Source organism: Populus euphratica, unplaced genomic scaffold (genome assembly GCF_000495115.2).
Source record: "Populus euphratica unplaced genomic scaffold, PopEup_1.0 scaffold1111.1, whole genome shotgun sequence".
In the NCBI taxonomy this organism is placed as follows: Eukaryota; Viridiplantae; Streptophyta; class Magnoliopsida; order Malpighiales; family Salicaceae; genus Populus; species Populus euphratica.
In genome coordinates this window covers 19,895-37,490 of record NW_011500959.1, presented here as the reverse complement: position 1 = coordinate 37,490, position 17,596 = coordinate 19,895, and the positions used below count along the sequence as shown (strand labels likewise).

General features: G+C 32.8%; 2 protein-coding genes and 1 long non-coding RNA gene across 3 annotated transcripts; 1 reads left to right on the top strand and 2 right to left on the bottom strand.

The window, feature by feature from the left end:
- Nucleotides 1-4,447: 4,447 nt before the first annotated feature.
- Nucleotides 4,448-5,424, bottom strand: LOC105116916 (uncharacterized). Its single transcript, XR_840638.1, has 2 exons — nt 5,333-5,424; nt 4,448-4,951 (listed from the first exon to the last, which is right to left on the bottom strand). It is a non-coding gene; the product is annotated as an uncharacterized LOC105116916 (long non-coding RNA).
- On the top strand, nt 4,762-8,023 carry LOC105116917 (root phototropism protein 3-like). Its single transcript, XM_011014425.1, has 4 exons — nt 4,762-4,943; nt 5,162-5,231; nt 5,364-6,662; nt 7,261-8,023. The coding sequence occupies exons 1-4, from the start codon at nt 4,831-4,833 to the stop codon at nt 7,807-7,809; spliced, it is 2,031 nt and encodes a 676-aa protein (XP_011012727.1). The 5' UTR covers nt 4,762-4,830; the 3' UTR covers nt 7,810-8,023.
- Nucleotides 8,024-14,177: 6,154 nt separating this feature from the next.
- On the bottom strand, nt 14,178-17,164 carry LOC105116915 (endo-1,3;1,4-beta-D-glucanase-like). Its single transcript, XM_011014424.1, has 8 exons — nt 16,841-17,164; nt 16,651-16,672; nt 15,767-15,893; nt 15,558-15,648; nt 15,354-15,443; nt 15,144-15,244; nt 14,414-14,613; nt 14,178-14,372 (listed from the first exon to the last, which is right to left on the bottom strand). The coding sequence occupies exons 1-7, from the start codon at nt 16,986-16,988 to the stop codon at nt 14,473-14,475; spliced, it is 720 nt and encodes a 239-aa protein (XP_011012726.1). The 5' UTR covers nt 16,989-17,164; the 3' UTR covers nt 14,178-14,372; nt 14,414-14,472.
- Nucleotides 17,165-17,596: the final 432 nt, after the last annotated feature.

The window sequence follows — 17,596 nt, the reverse complement described above, 5'->3', positions numbered from 1 at the left end:
TATATACATATTCCCAGGAACCAAGATGAAGCTGTCATGTCTTGCCAAACCCCAACAGCTAATGGGGACATGCATGTGGGGGGAATGGCATTGGATGTTAATGTGGCTCATTTCCCACCACCACCCTTCAAACACCTCGCTGTCCCTGAATTTCCACAAGATATATGCAAAATAATTATCATATAAAAACGTTCAAAATCACTCATTTTCCGGCCAAATCAGTGCACAAGTCAATCACCAGTTGATAAGATCGATTGAAGGTACATCTGAGTTTGGCTGATAACCAAGTTAGTTCACTGTTCAATGGATGGTAAACAAAAGCTTGAGTTCAGAGCTTCTTGAATGATTAGTTGAAGTGGGCCTTGATTAAAGATCATTAATCTCTTGGATTTGACATGTTTTTGAATGGAAAATGATTTACATACCAGAGTTCTTCCACATGAACATGGCAGTAATTGACAGGTGAACCATGCATTTTAGAAATTATTAAACGATTGGTTAAACAGGATTAATATGATCCTAAAGTTGATTTTCCCTCCTTGGTTATGATCTGCATGATATTCAGTAAGTGTTTGCAACATCGTAGCTTGCGATATCACAACCAAAATGCATGGCTTAGATGGAAGCATCCCCACATGTTCATCACCCAGTTACTAGGTTTAGATAAATTTATGTATATTTTAGTTAATTTTATGAGTTTTAAAAATAATATTTATAAAAAATTTCAATAATTATATGATTTGTAAAATTTAAATTAATAATTTTTTAAAATTAAATTTATAATATAATCGATTAAGCTATATATTTGATTATTCTATATATTTGAGTAAACTTTTATTGTACCAAGAATATGAGTTTCAGAAGGGATACTTTTAAGATTTTAAATTTAAAAAGAGTTTTTTTCTTTTTTTGGGAATATTTTTATTGGTATGAAGAGAATTTTATTAAATCTTTGAATTTTAAAACAATATGGGGAAACTTCTATATGGAATTTCTTCTTTTTTTTAATTTATCAAAATAAGAATATTACTGAGAAATCATGGAAATTCCTTAAAGAAAAATTCATATATGAGAATTAAAAAAAGATTTTATTTGCTAGACAATAATATCTTCTCTTTCAAAATCAATAAACATTTTTTAGCTGCCAGCAAACTGAGGGTAGAAAACAATATCCTAGGCCCTAAAGAGCTTCAGAGGGTCCCATCACCCTTATCTCTATCACTGTCAGGCAAGAGGTGGTTTCATATTACCACCGTTTGTTTTTTATTTCAAGAGTATTTTAAAAACATTTTAAATTTATTTTTTTTACTTTAAATTATTTTTTAAAGTATTTTAAGAAAATAATTTTTTAAAAAATAAAAAAATATTATTTTAATATATTTTTTTAAAAAAAAAACTGATTCTCATTCTCGTAAATACCTCTCATTCTCAATCTTCTTGTCGTTGAAATCCTTACATAAAAGGAGCACAAATAATTATGTATAGAACTCTTTTTTCTATGCCCAAATTTAAAAATTATAGTTATTGTTTCCACATTCACCTTTTTTCACAAAAGGGTAATCAATCAGAAGAATTTGGCTGAAGACTCTTGGACTCACTTTGAGCTTTTCATAACGCACTGCATGTGTGACCAGAAAGTTATTCTTGAGATTAATTGGATGATCCAAAAACCCCACGCCTTATAAATCCAAAGAAAATATGCAAATTTATATCAAAAAAAATTTACTCGTTTTTGGAAATTATTAGATTAGTCAATAGGAATAACCCTGTTCTCTTTCTTTAGGATTTTTTTTTCTAATTTTTATACATTAAAATTAATTTATTTTTAACATAATTATTAAATCTATCTAATCTTACGAGTCAACTTGATATTTTAGAGCCTAACCCATAACATGTTTAATTTCTAATTATTATGAATATTTACCTGATTAAACTCAAATAACTTAATGAATTAATCTATAACTTGATTAAACCAAGGTGAGATTTGATCAGGTCTATTTCAATAAAAAAAAATTAAACTAAAATATTATTATTTTAGAAAAAATAATTGATTATATTAACCTAATAATTTAATAATTTAGATCTAAAATAAATTATATCTTAGACCAATAACTCGAGTTTAAGTATATTATTCATATTTAAAATAATGGGTTTCTAAGAAATTTATTTTATGACATCTTTTGAAATTGAAATATTAAATAATAACATATAGGGAGAAAATCCAACTCCTCAGCATCCCATAAATCTTTCTAGGTGTTTTTTTAAATTAAAAAAAAAGTATATATAATTTTAATTTATTTTTAAAATAGCAAAAACACAAAAATTATTTGAGGTGGCATGGGTGTGAAATGGTCATGGAATGTTTGTCCCACCTTATTTGAGTAGTTGCTATCTTCTTCCAAGAATTCTTGTCAGATCTTCCATTGAAATTTCAATATCAATGCGGTTTACATAGTACTAATATGGGTGGGATCCGCAGAGGAAAGTTTACAAGATGATGATGAATGAGTCAACACCTGAAAGATAAGAAAATCTTAATTAATGATCAACATTATTATTCTGAAAAACAAATTAACATAATTACACATGCGATAACTACAATTAGAAGGCCATATGTTCACTATCTTAATGATATGATTTTGCACTCCTGAAAAACTTAATTCTCTCTCAAGTTTATTCATCATAAATGCACTTACAAACATACAAATTGTTTGCTTGATTGTATAGTTATAAAAAGAGTCCGGTGCAAGGAGGAGTTTATAGGGAAAGTCAATCCAAGTATATTTATTTTTTTAAAAAAAAAACATCAAAATAATATTAATTTGATAAAAAAATAAATAATAGATTTTACCTTGAATCAATTGAGTTCATAAATTATGGTAAGTTTTTTTTACTGAATTAAAAAGTCAATTCTTTATTTTATTTTGTTTTTATAATCATAAATGTTCTGATCAGTATATATATATATCTTGATTAATCTCTTAAGATTTTAAAATTATCGACGAAGTAAATTTTTAAATTAATAATTTCTAGGAATTCTTTACTCTATTTTTCTTAACTCTTAGAAGTCCAAGCATTTTATTTGTGGAGTCCCAAGTTCATTTTTAAGATTTATATATAAGACTTGATAGCCAAGTCACAATTTAATTTTTACTTTAAAAACAAGAATTCAAGATTCAACTTGAGCCATAAAAGTAAAATCTTCAAAAAACAAAAATGATTCTTACCCAAATAACCTGGAGAAGAGAGCATGATTTCAATACACACAAATTAACCATAAGAGAATCACTTAGCTGTAAAACCAGGAGGGAAAAGAAAACAGATACACATTGTGCATAAAAACAACACAAAAAATGGGAAAAGAGAAGTATAGATAATGGGAGGTAGGGTCAGGATGGGAGAGGCAAAAGGAGGATAAGGAGTCAAGTCTCAGACAATAATCAATCAAATACACATCTCCAAATAGTAAAAAAGTCTCTGTATTTCTAGGGTGCTTCTGATGAGTGGGGAAGAAGGCCATCACCAGCCTTATAAAAAGGCCAAAAATACTTGTTACTAATCCAGCTAGCTAGCTAGCCAGTCTATGGATGGATGGGGGGTCATGCTTATCATTTCTTGCTGACACAAAAAATAAAATAAATAAAATAAAACACCCCTTTAACTGAAACTAATGGACCTACCACTGATGCCACAGCAAATTGAATTTTGATCTTGCTTCTGCATGCATTTGTACATGTTTCTAGACAATAAGATTTCTCTGAATTTACCACTGGTTTTGGTTCAAACCATGATTGTTCCCTTTTGTTCGCAAAGATTTTTGTTATCATAGTTATAAAATCAGGTTCGGTGTTGCTGCGTTTCATTTTTTACTTGATTTTTTTTTATTAAAATAATATCATTTAATTTAAAAACTAAAAAGTTATTATTTAAATAAAAAATTAGATTGATTGGTTGGCTCACAAATTAATTCTACTAGCATATATGATATGCTTTTTAAATTTGAAAATATTTGAAAATATTTTTTTTATTTTTAATACCAATATAATAAAATTAATATATTTTCAAGATAAATATACACTTCAGTAATAATGAAATTCAGTTGAAAACAACAAACAGGCAATGAGAAGTAGAAACTTAGTTGGGGTATTTAGGATATGTTTAAAAATGTGTTAATAATTGTTTTTTAAAGTATTTTTTATTTAGAAATATATTAAAATAATTTTTTATTTTTAAAAAATTATTTTTAATATTAACATAAAATAAAAAAAATTAAATACTTTAACAAAAAATGAATATTCCTTTGCACAGTAATGGGAAGGAGCCAAAATCATTAAAAGTGATGGTCCACTCCCATAAATATAATTCCTGTTACTTTAAGAAAAAATTAATTTCTCATTCTCTCTTGTCCACATAACAATGTTGTCTTGGAATGTGATCAATAGTAGCAAAAAAAGCATGATACGAAAGATTGGAAACTGGATGTTTCAGTGTCTTGTGCGCAGAGCTATGAAGACAGAGAAATGTCTTAAGAATTATGCAAGCTAGCTCAAAATGATCCAAAACCAGTACGAAATTCCATGCCCATTACTTCACAGACTGTAATGTAAAAGAGGCTCTTGAAAATCCTCAAGAAGCCGACAGTTGAGAGATAATTCCAAGCACCCCCATGTGGGGTTCTCCTTTTCTTTCTCATCAACCCTCTGTGTTGTTTTACTTGTTGTTTTGTCTGCTTTTGTTGCTTGTTTTCTCTGCTTCAACTCTGTTTTAGAAGGGCTCTTGTCCTGAGAAAAACCCTGCTCAGGCTTTCTTGGATTTTCTTGTTTCGACATCATGTGGGACTCTGAGAGTGAATCTGTTACTGGTAGAGATTATGGAAATGGAGTCCTTTCCTCGAGAAAGCATGGTGTCAAGACTGATGGATTTGAGCAAAGAGACCACTCATGGTATGTATCTGAAAAATAGAAACTTTAGTAAAGTTTCATACTGTAAACTATGAGATTCTTCAACTTTTGGTTGGTTGCTTTTCTTTTTTTATGTCATGTCTATAGTATCATGACAAAGTTTGAGCATAGACAAGGGTTTGAAATGGTTCTTCTTAGTAGTTTAGCTTGTTTTGCACATGAACTTCTGAAATATTAGGTGGGATTTGATTGATATGCAGGTATGTCACAACTGATATTCCAAGTGATTTTCTAGTTCAGGTTGGAGATGTAAATTTTCACTTGCATAAGGTACTTATTTTTCTCTTGTGATGCTTGAGTTTCTCTCCTCTTAAGCTTCTGTATTTCAGAATTCAATAACTAGCAGATAGTTTAAGAATTGTGTTACTGACCCTTTTTTTCTTGTTTCTGTTCTTGTGAAAGTATCCGTTGCTTTCAAGGAGTGGAAAAATGAATAGACTAATATACGAATCGCGTGACCTGGACCTTAACAAGGTAGCATTGGATGATCTTCCGGGTGGACCGGAGGCGTTTGAGCTTGCAGCAAAATTCTGCTATGGAATTGCTGTCGATCTAACAGCAGCCAATATCTCTGGCCTAAGATGTGCTGCAGAGTACCTTGAAATGACAGAGGACTTGGAAGAAGGCAATCTTATTTTCAAAACCGAAGCATTTCTCAGTTACGTGGTGCTATCTTCATGGAGAGATTCTATATTGGTATTGAATAGCAGTGAGAAGCTCTCACCATGGGCGGAGAACCTTCAGATTGTTCGAAGATGCAGCGAGTCCATTGCTTGGAAGGCTTGTGCCAATCCTAAAGGAATAAGGTGGGCATACACAGGAAAACCCCCTGAAGTTCCTAGTCCAAAATGGCATGAGATGAAGGATTCAACTCCTAGTAGATACTCCCAAGTTCCTCCTGATTGGTGGTTTGAAGATGTTTCAATCCTTAGGATTGATCACTTTGTTAGAGTCATTACTGCAATCAAGGTAAAGGGTATGAGGTTTGAATTGATTGGAGCTGCAATAATGCATTATGCAGGAAAATGGCTTCCAGGTTTAATTCAAGATGGGGGAGGTTTTATAGATGAAGCAAGCAATAGCAGCAACAGTAATAGTAACAGTAGTAGTGGTGGCATCAGTTGGAAAGGTGGACTCCATATGATTGTGGCAGGAACTAAAGATGACATCCCAACAGCTGAAACCAAAGATCAACGGATGATCGTCGAGAGCCTGATCAGCATAATTCCACCACAGAAGGATAGTGTCTCTTGCAGCTTCCTTCTTCGCCTGCTGAGAATGGCAAACATGTTGAAAGTGGCACCTGCTCTGGTTACTGAATTGGAGAAGCGCATCGGAATGCAGTTTGAACAGGCTGCTTTGGCAGACCTTCTAATACCTTCTTACAATAAAAATGAAACTTTGTTTGATGTGGATCTTGTTCAGAGACTTCTCGAGCATTTTCTCGTTCAAGAACAAACAGAAAGTTCAAGTCCAAGCAGGCAAACATTTTCTGACAAAAATATGTACGATGGAACTCAAAGGAGTGCTAATACAAGTTCCAAAATGAGAGTAGCAAGGCTTGTTGACAGTTATCTTACAGAGGTGTCAAGAGATAGAAACCTTTCACTGACAAAGTTCCAGGTACTGGCAGAAGCCTTGCCTGAATCCGCAAGGACCTGCGACGATGGACTATATAGAGCAATCGATTCTTATCTTAAGGTAATTCCTTTCCTTCGCCTTATTTGTATTTACAGAATTTATTTTTAGGACTCTATAAGTAAGAAGCCTGGTTCAAATTTGAGCTTTTGGTACATGAAATAGAGAGTGCTGATTAGAGGTCTAGAAACAGGACCAAATTGTGCATGTGAACCTGTTGATAAGTAGGCATACCAGTGCATGGATGAAGACAAACAGCATATGATAATTGGAAATAAATTATAAATTTGAAAAAGACATACCCTCAGGTCATAGAGGAAGAAGAAATACCATCACATATAATGGTCCCCCTTGTAAAACCATGACCATAGGCAGACATTTCTTTCCATCATAATCAGATATAGCTCAGCAGGACAACGAAAGCAGTAACAATGTCAAAAATGAATCTATCAGCTTGAAGGAGTTGGTAGAAAGCTATTGCTAACTAAGAAACTGATATGTGATAAGGAATTAGCAGAAATGCAAACCTAGTTTCATGAAGAAATCTTCAAAGGAAAGAAATTGAATTATAGTTCAAGTATTTCTATACTTTAGCCCTATGTTAAGCAATTTGAAAATGCAAATTTCTTTTTTTGAAATACTTTTTATCACTATTCAACAGGCTCATCCATCACTATCTGAGCATGAAAGGAAGCGCCTCTGTCGTGTGATGGACTGCCAAAAACTTTCAATTGATGCTTGCATGCATGCTGCTCAAAATGAAAGGCTACCGCTTAGAGTTGTAGTCCAAGTACTCTTTTCTGAGCAGGTGAAAATAAGCAATTCATTAGCAAACAATACCCTGAAAGTATCCAGTGAAGCTCAGTACCAGCCTATGATATCAAACAGAAAAACTCTACTTGAAGGGACACCACAGTCATTCCAAGAAGGATGGGCAACAGCTAAGAAGGACATTAACACTCTCAAGTTTGAACTCGAAACCATGAAGGCTAAATACCTTGAGCTCCAGAATGACATGGATAATTTGCAGAGAAAGTTTGATAAAATGACAAATAAGAAACAAACATCAGCATGGACCACAGGGTGGAAGAAACTTAGCAAATTTACCAAGATGACAAATTTGGAAAACAACGAAATCGGGTCTCAGGTTGCAGCTCCTGAAGAACTGACTAGAAAGACACCTGGAAGATGGAGAAACTCTATTTCCTAAGAGATGATGCAGTTCATTTTGATTCTGTGTTCCTACAGCTCACTTTTTTCTTCTTTGTTTCTTTTTAAGTGCAGTATTTTCTTTCCTCTTCTTCTTCTTCAATTTTTAGAAATCACCTCAAAAAATCTAGCAAAGTACAATTTATTACCAAAATCTGCTTTTGTATCCTGTATGAGTTTGTTAATTCTTCATTCAAGAGCACTTGGTTTTCAAAGGAAGACGTCTAATTGTGATTCACTGGATGAACTAGATAATGCCACTACATTTACGTACTTCCCCCAAGCTCTTAATAGATTAACTTAAAAATAAAAGTAAAGAAGGTCAAAGGTTAAACGGTTGAGAAGAAATATCCTGTGAGACAATAATGCTAGACTATGGCTCGGCAGACAATCAAGTTAAACTGCCAGATTGGGCTGAATTTTGTAACTGAGATAGCAAGCATCTTTGTCAGCAAAAGGCGAACAACCAAGAATGGTTGTTGCAACTTCCAGTCAATTTAGATTATTTTTTAGCTTAAAAAAAAAGATAGAAGGAACAAGTAAACAAGTTTTTTATATTATTTTTTAATATGATTTATTTATGAAAAAATTTTAAAAAAATCAAGATTTATAAAGATTTGAAATTTATATTATTAAAATTGATTCATAATTATTATGAATTTAATGTTAAATGATTGATTTTGAATATATTATTATAAATTTTATGAATTGATTTGTTATGAATTAAAAAATTTGTTTCAACTTTCCTATAAAAATATCTTGTCAGAATAATCTTGAAATTGAAGATAATAAAATTTTATTTTGATCATTGGTTTATGAAAATTAAAGTTTAGTTTCTAAACTTTAAAAAATTATAATTTGATCCTTGAAATAGATTTTGAAAATTCTAGACAGTATTTTTATGACTTTAATAATGATGAATCTCAGTTTGATATTTTATGTGTATGCTTTTTAGTTTAGTCCCTCTATTTTGAAGATTTATAGTTTAATCCTTAAACTTTGAAAAAATCATGATTTGGTCCTTGTAACATATTGAGATTGTAGACGGGATTAAGATGGATTATGGGTGAAATTTCAATATGGTTTTGTATTTTTGACATCTACAGTTTGGTCATCCAATTCTAGTAAAATTATATTTTAGTACTTGATTTTTAAAAATTGTTATTTTAGTCTTTAGACTTAGGAGACTAAATCTAGTTTTCTCTTATGTATTGAAGTTTTTTATTTGTGTTGTTTTAAGTTGTTTTTTTAGTATATTATATATATTTGTTGTAGATACTTCTAACGATCTTCAATAAGATTTTTAAATCTTTTATCTGATATTTCTTTTTATTTTTATATTTTTTGAGTGAGTGAAATAATATTTAATATGCATGTAATATAAATAAATATGTATATTGATTATATGATGAGTAGAACTAGTTAATTTTTTGAATATTTATATTTGTTACTTTATTTCTAAGTACTCATCTATTCTTAAATTTGCACTTATATTTTATTGAACTAAATTCTATTCAATATAATATATATTATTTTGATAATTATACAAATATTTATTATGACTTAATAGAGAACTTTATGCTAATATAGAGTGGTTAATATATGTGTATATGGTGTTTTATATACCTAACTAGTAAGAGAGTTATCAATCCATGATAATTGATCCTCTTACAATGATTATCTTTGAGTGTCATCTAATTTTTTACATGTATTTTACTATTTTATGATAGTATGTTTAACGTGTGTGTTTACATCAAAATAAATCAATACACAAACTATTAATATCTAAAATATTTATTTAATATTATTTTCTCATTCAGTTGGTTGAACTCAGCTTTTATTTTTAATATTATTTCAAGATTTTAGTTTTTCTTAGCAAGTAGACTTTGTTGAGTGTTTATATTTTTTTAGTTTTAGTTGGTATACCTAATTTATTTCGCAATGCTTTACTTTAAAATTTTGATTTGATGTTATAAGTGCTCCATTATTTTAGTTAAAGTTTTTATTTTGACAATGTAATAAATATTATAAATTATTTTAAAATGATATTTGATTTTATTAGTTTTATGTAATATAATATTTTAAAAATTTATAAACTACATCGTCAATTTTGAATAGTTTTATTTATGATATGTATATTATAAGATTTAGTCCGGTGGGGTATCTTTACAGCATCACTCCTGCACTTGGGGTTACAAACCAGGGATTTTGATTGTGACACAAGCAGCATAGGTTTTTGATGTATCATGTATGTGGCTGTTAAAATCAGGCATTTCACTAACAGGGTACAAGATTTTCAAACTGGTTTATCCTAGATGAATGATGATGCTAAAATTTGTGCCTGAAAACATGATTTAAGATGCTAACCACCACACATGGCCCATCTGATGTACTGGAATGACATCTGCCAGATATCTATGAATGTACTTGCAGGGAAAATTTATAGCATTCATAAAAAGGGCATCTTGAAATGATCCTCTATTGGAATGAGTTCCTCCAAGGTTCCTATCAAGTGACTAGAATGGCCACTGAAAGGACATAGACTTAGCCCACACTGATGTGGTTTCCAGGATTCTGTGGTTCAACTGCAAAGGATTTTAGCTTCTGATTGTCAGTAATGTTTACGTATAGTGTTTGATTGAAAGGACCTATGTTTCCGCATGAAATCTAGAAGTATGCAAGAGGCAATGAGTTATAACAAAAGAGTTCACAATTGTGATTCTATGGGACCACAGCTTCAAGCTGATACAGATTATACTGGAAAAAGTAGGAAACAAACACAAAGAAGCAATCCATGCTTTCAATCATATCTCGTTTTACATGAAAAAACTGTTACTGATGTAATATGTCGAGGCAAGAGACTCAAAATGACAGAATTCATGTACCAGACAAACGTCAACACCGACGATTATTCGCTAGGCACTCACCAAACAGGTTTGAACAGTACTACTGACGTTGATATACTTAATGCACTACCACATTTAGAGGCAAATAGTGGCAGGCATCGCTGAGATTTGGTACTGAAGAACTGCCTTCAACTTCCAAGTCAGAACTCATGTTTATGAGCGGAAAGCAGTAGGTCCCATGGTACCTAAATCATGTAGGATTAGGGATAGTGACAAGAGTAATAATGGTGTTGCATTATTTTCAATCCTGGAGCAAATACGTTGCTGATCTTGGATATAATAGGCACTAATTGAAGATTATGTTCCACTGTCATTGGTTCAACTATTATGACAAAATCCTCATATAAACCTAGGTGATATTGAAACTTTGTAGATGCAGAGTGACAATTTCAGAGATGAAGAGTGCCTAATCAAGTAGCAAATTGACTGGAAGAATATAATGGGACTTCTATTCACTGTTCAGGAAACTCATTATCATTAATTAAAATAAATTTGAATTCAGCACAAGCACAGGCTCTGCACAATTTGTAAGACAAAAATCTTTTCAGCAATCTAGAGTGCGCTATTTCTGTCCTTAATTCAGATGCCAGCATTTACATTCAGAAGAAGCTGAAGGCAGTGGTATTTTGAAAGTGGCTTTAAAAACATAGCCGGAGACAAAATTAGGTGCCAGTGTGGCCATTTACAGAAGCAATTGCTTTTAAGTTGCACCAATAACTAGCAGAGTGACAACATCACCAGCATGGAATTGTTCCCACAGAATCTTTGTTCAACAATGGTGTAAACAGAAGGATTAGAGAATATGTGCTGCAAGAGAATTCAATGTCATACCAATGCACCAGTTATAGTCACAGAGTAGAGTAAATGTTATAGGTAAAATACCAAAAGCGGAGAAGATTCAAAGGAAGGATGCAAATATCAAACCTGGCCCAGATAGTGGAGTTGACTAACAAGGTATTTGGACCTGTTTGTCAGAAAGAATAATTCAACATTTTTTACAGAGAACTATCCCAAACTCCAGCAGGAATGACTCAAATCTTCCACAATGTATTGACCTGGGACGATCAAGACACTTACATCTTCTAAAACGCAAAAAAAAATCAATGAACATTGAGTAAGTTGTTAGAAATATTCACTCATTACATTATGAGAATATTCATTTAAGTCCATGGAAAGAAATCCTCTTCGAAAGTTCATTTCAGGACCGATAACACTATGACTACTATCTTCCGATCTCTGAGGTAAATATCCTGACAACAAATTTCATAAGCTGATATTCTTCTCAGATCATCATTCCACAAGCACAGTAATTAACCAAAATGCAATTCTTGGACAAATGGAAATTTAGCCGGTTTTTCTTTTATACATGGTAAAAGAAGCATCTCAATTAAAAAACTTAAATTGTTAGGTGAGACATGTAAAAAAACAAAATGAAATTCCCCGAATATTAATGCATTTCACCTGATATTTGCTTCAAGAATTTACACAAAAATAACTCCAGTTCCTAGCCTCTGATTCTATACAGGCCACGCTGGTTTTTTTTATCATTGTTTGCGATGCCCTATAGCTTATGAAGTAACCAACCCAATTTAATATTTTAACAATCTGCAAGTTCAAATGCCATAGTTTCCAAATATCTGCAAAGGTTTATTTGTTTGTTTACAAGGGAGAGGCTCGATTCGGAGTCCTCTCAAGGAAGAGGGATATGGATACAGATTGAGCTAGAAGCTCGTAGACGCTTATAAAAATTACATCTAGCAACCTAGCATGTAATCAGATATTGCAAGACTGGCCATTACCACTTAATTCATCTAACTTAACTAGTCAATAACACGAGTAAAAAGCCATCAGAATGAGCTTAATATAAACAATTATTCATGTCTTTGAACATATATAATTCGTTTAAATCATTTCAATGAATGTAGTCAGTTTCAGACTGCACTCTGTTGTCATCAAAGTGTAGCAGACTTGACTGAATTTCTCTGAAACTACTCCCCATGCAAGCGAATATCAACATGAGAGTTGAAACTCAGAAGTGGGGCACCTCTAAGTGCTCATCAAGGAGACAAGACTTGGTGCCTTCACTGTATCCATAAATGAAGCACTTGCATGATCTGCTGTTCTTTAATTCTTATCCACTCTAAAGAGAAAGGGGCCATAGGGCACCATTGTCTTGCAATGATGCAGCATTAGAGCATATAATATTTGACAAAACTTTTGCTACACCTACATAAAAACAAGAAATTATTACATGATGCATTCCAGTGCTTGTCCTAATGATGGAAGGGGCTTGTCTTCTTTCACTGTATCTGGATTCGAGTTCTGGCGTGCACGTCTGTCACCCCCGCGGTGCCTTATATGCCTACTGGGTTTGCAGGGTATTCAGTGGGCCGTGAAGATTAGTCGTGGTGCGCGCAAGCTGGCCCGGATACCCCGTATAAATCAAAAAAAAAAAAAATTATTACATGAGACCAAATATAACCTCTACAAAACAAAGACTATAAAACATAAAAAATGTTCTCGAAGCTTTTAAATTTTGATTCAAGTGATAATTATGCCAATTAGCTACAAAAATAGGTGACAGATAGCTACATAGAGTCTGATGGGATTCGAGTCACGATTTCTTGTCATTAAAGAGAAAAAAGATTTAAAATGGAATTTAGAAGCTTATGAAGATCACTGACAAGTATAAATAATCATACAATTAATTAAAAATAGGGAATTAGAAACAAATTTGGAGATTATATAGGAGAGAAGAAACATGTTGAAATAAGAGTCAAGCCTGGTCTATTAAAACGGATGTAGCAATTTGTCTGGACTTGATAGGCGTATGTTATGAGAATGGAAACACCAAGAAGAGTGGCATAAGCAATGGGAGTGAAAAGAAGATTAATAAACCTGGACTATGTTAAGGGTTTGTTTGGCTTTGTTGCTCACGCGACCCAATTGTTGTGAGTTAAACAAGATATTATTGTCACCTATTTTTGTAGCCTAATTTCAATATCCCATTCACCTCTCTTCTGGTGTTTAGTTTGTACTAGAAATTCCCAAATAAAAAAAATAAAGTTTTAATTATCGGGATGCCCCTTGATAATATGGCCACACATTTTAGTCACATGGGCAATTTTATTTTTTTTAGCTTCTAAAGTACTTAATGATTCTTTGTGAGTGTTTGGAAGTAAAATAATTTTTATTTTTTAATGAATTGTACTTGAAAAAATTATTGAATTAATGTTTTTTACGTGTTTTTGATTTGTTTGTCTAAAAATTTAAAAATCATTCTAATGTTTTCTCAAATATTAAATAATTTACACCGCAATAACAAGCTCAATTGATATCAGAAAAACCTCTACCAAAAACTCTCGAAGATTTGGCTTGGGATTAGATTCTGCACGGTATATCTATCCATTTCTTGGCAGTGTTATTGGCACCCTCCCGAAGAGATACCAACGCCTTCGCATTCTTGCAAAGGAACTGTAGAAAAATTATTATATTTATCATGGTAATGATATTTGTTGAGTGTCATATGTGAGCAAAGAATACACGAGATGCCACCGAAATTCATTATTTTAGGCTTTTAAGTCATGTCTAATCTTGTGAGTAAGTCCTCACGCATACGGGCGAGGTACAGGCCTAAGCGACCTCGACCAATACAAATCTCCCCAACAATAGTACTGACACATCCTGTCTAATACAAATCTCCCCAACAATAGTACTGACAAATCCTGTCTGCAGACTCTGCACCATTGTTGGTTCTTTCACTTGACAAACTTGGTAAACCAGTGCAACATGTCGCGGTGAGCTTCTTCAGCGCTCTTAACAGCCGGTTCATCCTCGACATTGTAACGAACTGTCCATCCATGACTGACACCAGGGAAAATTTTTAAAAGGCTAGGAAGCTGCAAAACATACGAATCAAACATAAGCATACAATTTTGAGCATCAATAGTAAGGAAAATAGAAGAATCATCGTTAGCTTTTGGGTCAAAACATGTCATTTCAACATGGCATGGAATGATCAAAGACACGAGTTCCTTTCCTTCTACCCGAAATGTTAGATCATGCTAGTTAGCATAGTTATAAGAAACCAGTAACCTGGTCTAAGATTTGGATTTGGATCATGTGTTGGGTGGATTATCTCACAGGTTGGCTTGTTCTCGAGTTTGTTGAATTTTTATTTTATTTTTTTGTTTAAAATGATATTGTTTTTGATAAAAGAAATTCAAAAAAAAAAATGTTGCTCAAAACCCGACTCGACACTGAACTCTCTGGGAAGTCACTGGTCGACCTGTAAAGCTGGGCCAGATTTGATAATGAACTATGTTAATTATTACAAGTTATGAGGTGAAAAATGTTTCATAATGTTATCTCCTTAAACCACATAACCTCTATCAGATAATCGCCAATCTTTAGGTTGAGGACTCATTACCTGAGATTTTGCGGATAAAATTTCTCCAAATTCCTTCAATTGTTCTGGCGGGGAATAAAGGTCAATTTCAGCTCCAAGAACAGCAATTGGAATCTTTACCTCTGAAACAATATAATATATTTGTCATCAATTGTATTGCATAAATATCTGTTATTTCCTATTTATCCTAAATCATTTCATAATCACAAAGAAACGAGGGAAGAACCTTACCTCTAATTTCATCAACGGTAAGTGGACCAGGATGCAATATAACTGCAGCTTGAATATCATTAGAACTAGCTAATTTCACTGCCACGTTCCCTGAAACAAATATGAACAATCAAATACTACAAGCCAAGTTGGTCCTTCCAGTCCACTAGATAAGAGCTTGTTCTAGTTTGAGCAAGGTCTTAGCTACGAGGGAGAATGACTCACCTCCCCAGCAAAAACCTGCCACGCCAATGGAATTCACACCTTTACTTTTTAGAGTGGCAATTACCAATTTTGCATCTTCATGTCCTTTGTCCTATAAGAGATTAACTGAGATTAAACTCGAAACTAGCTCATTAAAACACATGGATGAAGGCTGTCATCTGGTCCAATTAAGGTGTTTCGGTATTTTTGAAATTACTCTAGAAACTCACCGTGTTATGGAGTTTTTTCCATGCCTCTACATCAAAGCCAGGCCTGCTTAGATCAATCGGATCACCATAAAAAAAATCAGGAACTACTACGAAGAATCCAGCAGCTGCAACTTTGTCTGCAAGCTTCCTTCACATCAAGAACAATGAAACTAGATAATCATTTTGATGAGATAAGTGATATCAGGGCAAGTATTCTTGTTGTGATGCCCCAAGTGCAACCGGGAGATTTTTTGGACAGTGAAGAAAAATAAGCTCAACACAGTATTATACTCGTAGAATATACAGAGGCTGTTCAGTTGCGCACCTGTTCCTTGCCCCAAACTTGGGGTAGGACACTTGAGCAAGAACATAGGCATTGCAAAGCCAGACTTATTTCCTTCTATAACAGGTATAATTTGTGGAGGTTGAACATGAATTTTACTGTTAAAAGTTAAAACTCAGAATTGGTTTTGTCCTTTGATCAATAACATGAAATGTTTTCTCTGGATGGGCTATTTTTCCAATCAATAGATGATATCAATATGATAGTTATAAAATCATGTTCTGTCTCACTCAATTCAACTGATTTGCGGGTTAAATCATTAGGTCAATTATATTTAATTAGATCAACTATCAACTTAATTCAATATAAAATTTACTTCATATGGTTAGATGTTAAGACCTATTGAGCCAAATCAGGTTGTATAACAATTATTTAAATAATACGATTAGAAAATAAAGGTGAGCGCTACTTGATTTTCCCTAGCCTCATTTTATTTTCCCTTTTGTATTGGATCTTAAAAATGGTCTGTTGAATAACAAAGTCAAGAGCCAATGAATTGAGATTAAAAAACTGGCCATGGAAACACGAAACTTCATTCTAGCAAATGAGAGAATTATGTTACCTCAAATTCGGAGCTTCATAACCTGGAAAAATACGTTTAAAGATGCGATAACAGGCCAATCAGTATAGTAATTTTCTAAATAAACACACTCTTTCACAGAGAATAGAAAGCCCATCTCAAAATCGAACCTAAGAAAGCGGAAATCAAGAAATAGAAAGATGGGGGGAAGAAAGGCTTGGTGGGCTCTTACCAAAAGCATCGGCAATGAGAAGGATGGCTAGCTTGGAATCTGAAGCACCAGTAACATAGGTTTTAAGGCCGCCAAGTTCTTGGACTGTCCCTGCTCCATAACCTGGAGTCAGTTTCGGTGGGTTCTCAAAACACTGAGGATTTGACATGTAGCAACTGTTATGCTAGCAGACTTCACGCTTGGAAATGGGGGAGACAAGGAGAATCAAGATGTTTTTACAAAAAGATAGTAGAAAGTTAAATCATGTAACCTCATTACGCACGTCAAAGAGGGCTGCTAGACAGATACCATTGCTACCGTCACCTCTTATCGACATTGCTTTCGTCAAAGAGGACTGCTGGGCATATACCATTACTACTATTAAAAAAAAGAAATTGCAGATTAAATGTAATATTTTAATTGCCTTAAATTGAAAAATGATATTGTCTGATATGAAAGAAATTTGATAAAATAAGAAATTTTGAAATAGATTAATGGAGCTGAACAGAGGTTTCCAAGTTTGATCAAGAAATGAGTTATCTAAACAAAATTAGTATGCATAACTTCAAGTTAAGGTAACAAACACTTTCTCCTAATCCCTAGCTCCTGCGGGATGCTTAAGGGATATTTGGCACAATTTTTATTTTTGTTTTTATTTGTTTTTTTAAAGTATTTTTTAATTAAATTAATATTTTTTTATTGTTGTTAATGGTATTAATGTACTTATATTAAAAATAAAAAAATCTAATAAAACTCATTTAAATATATTTTTAAAAT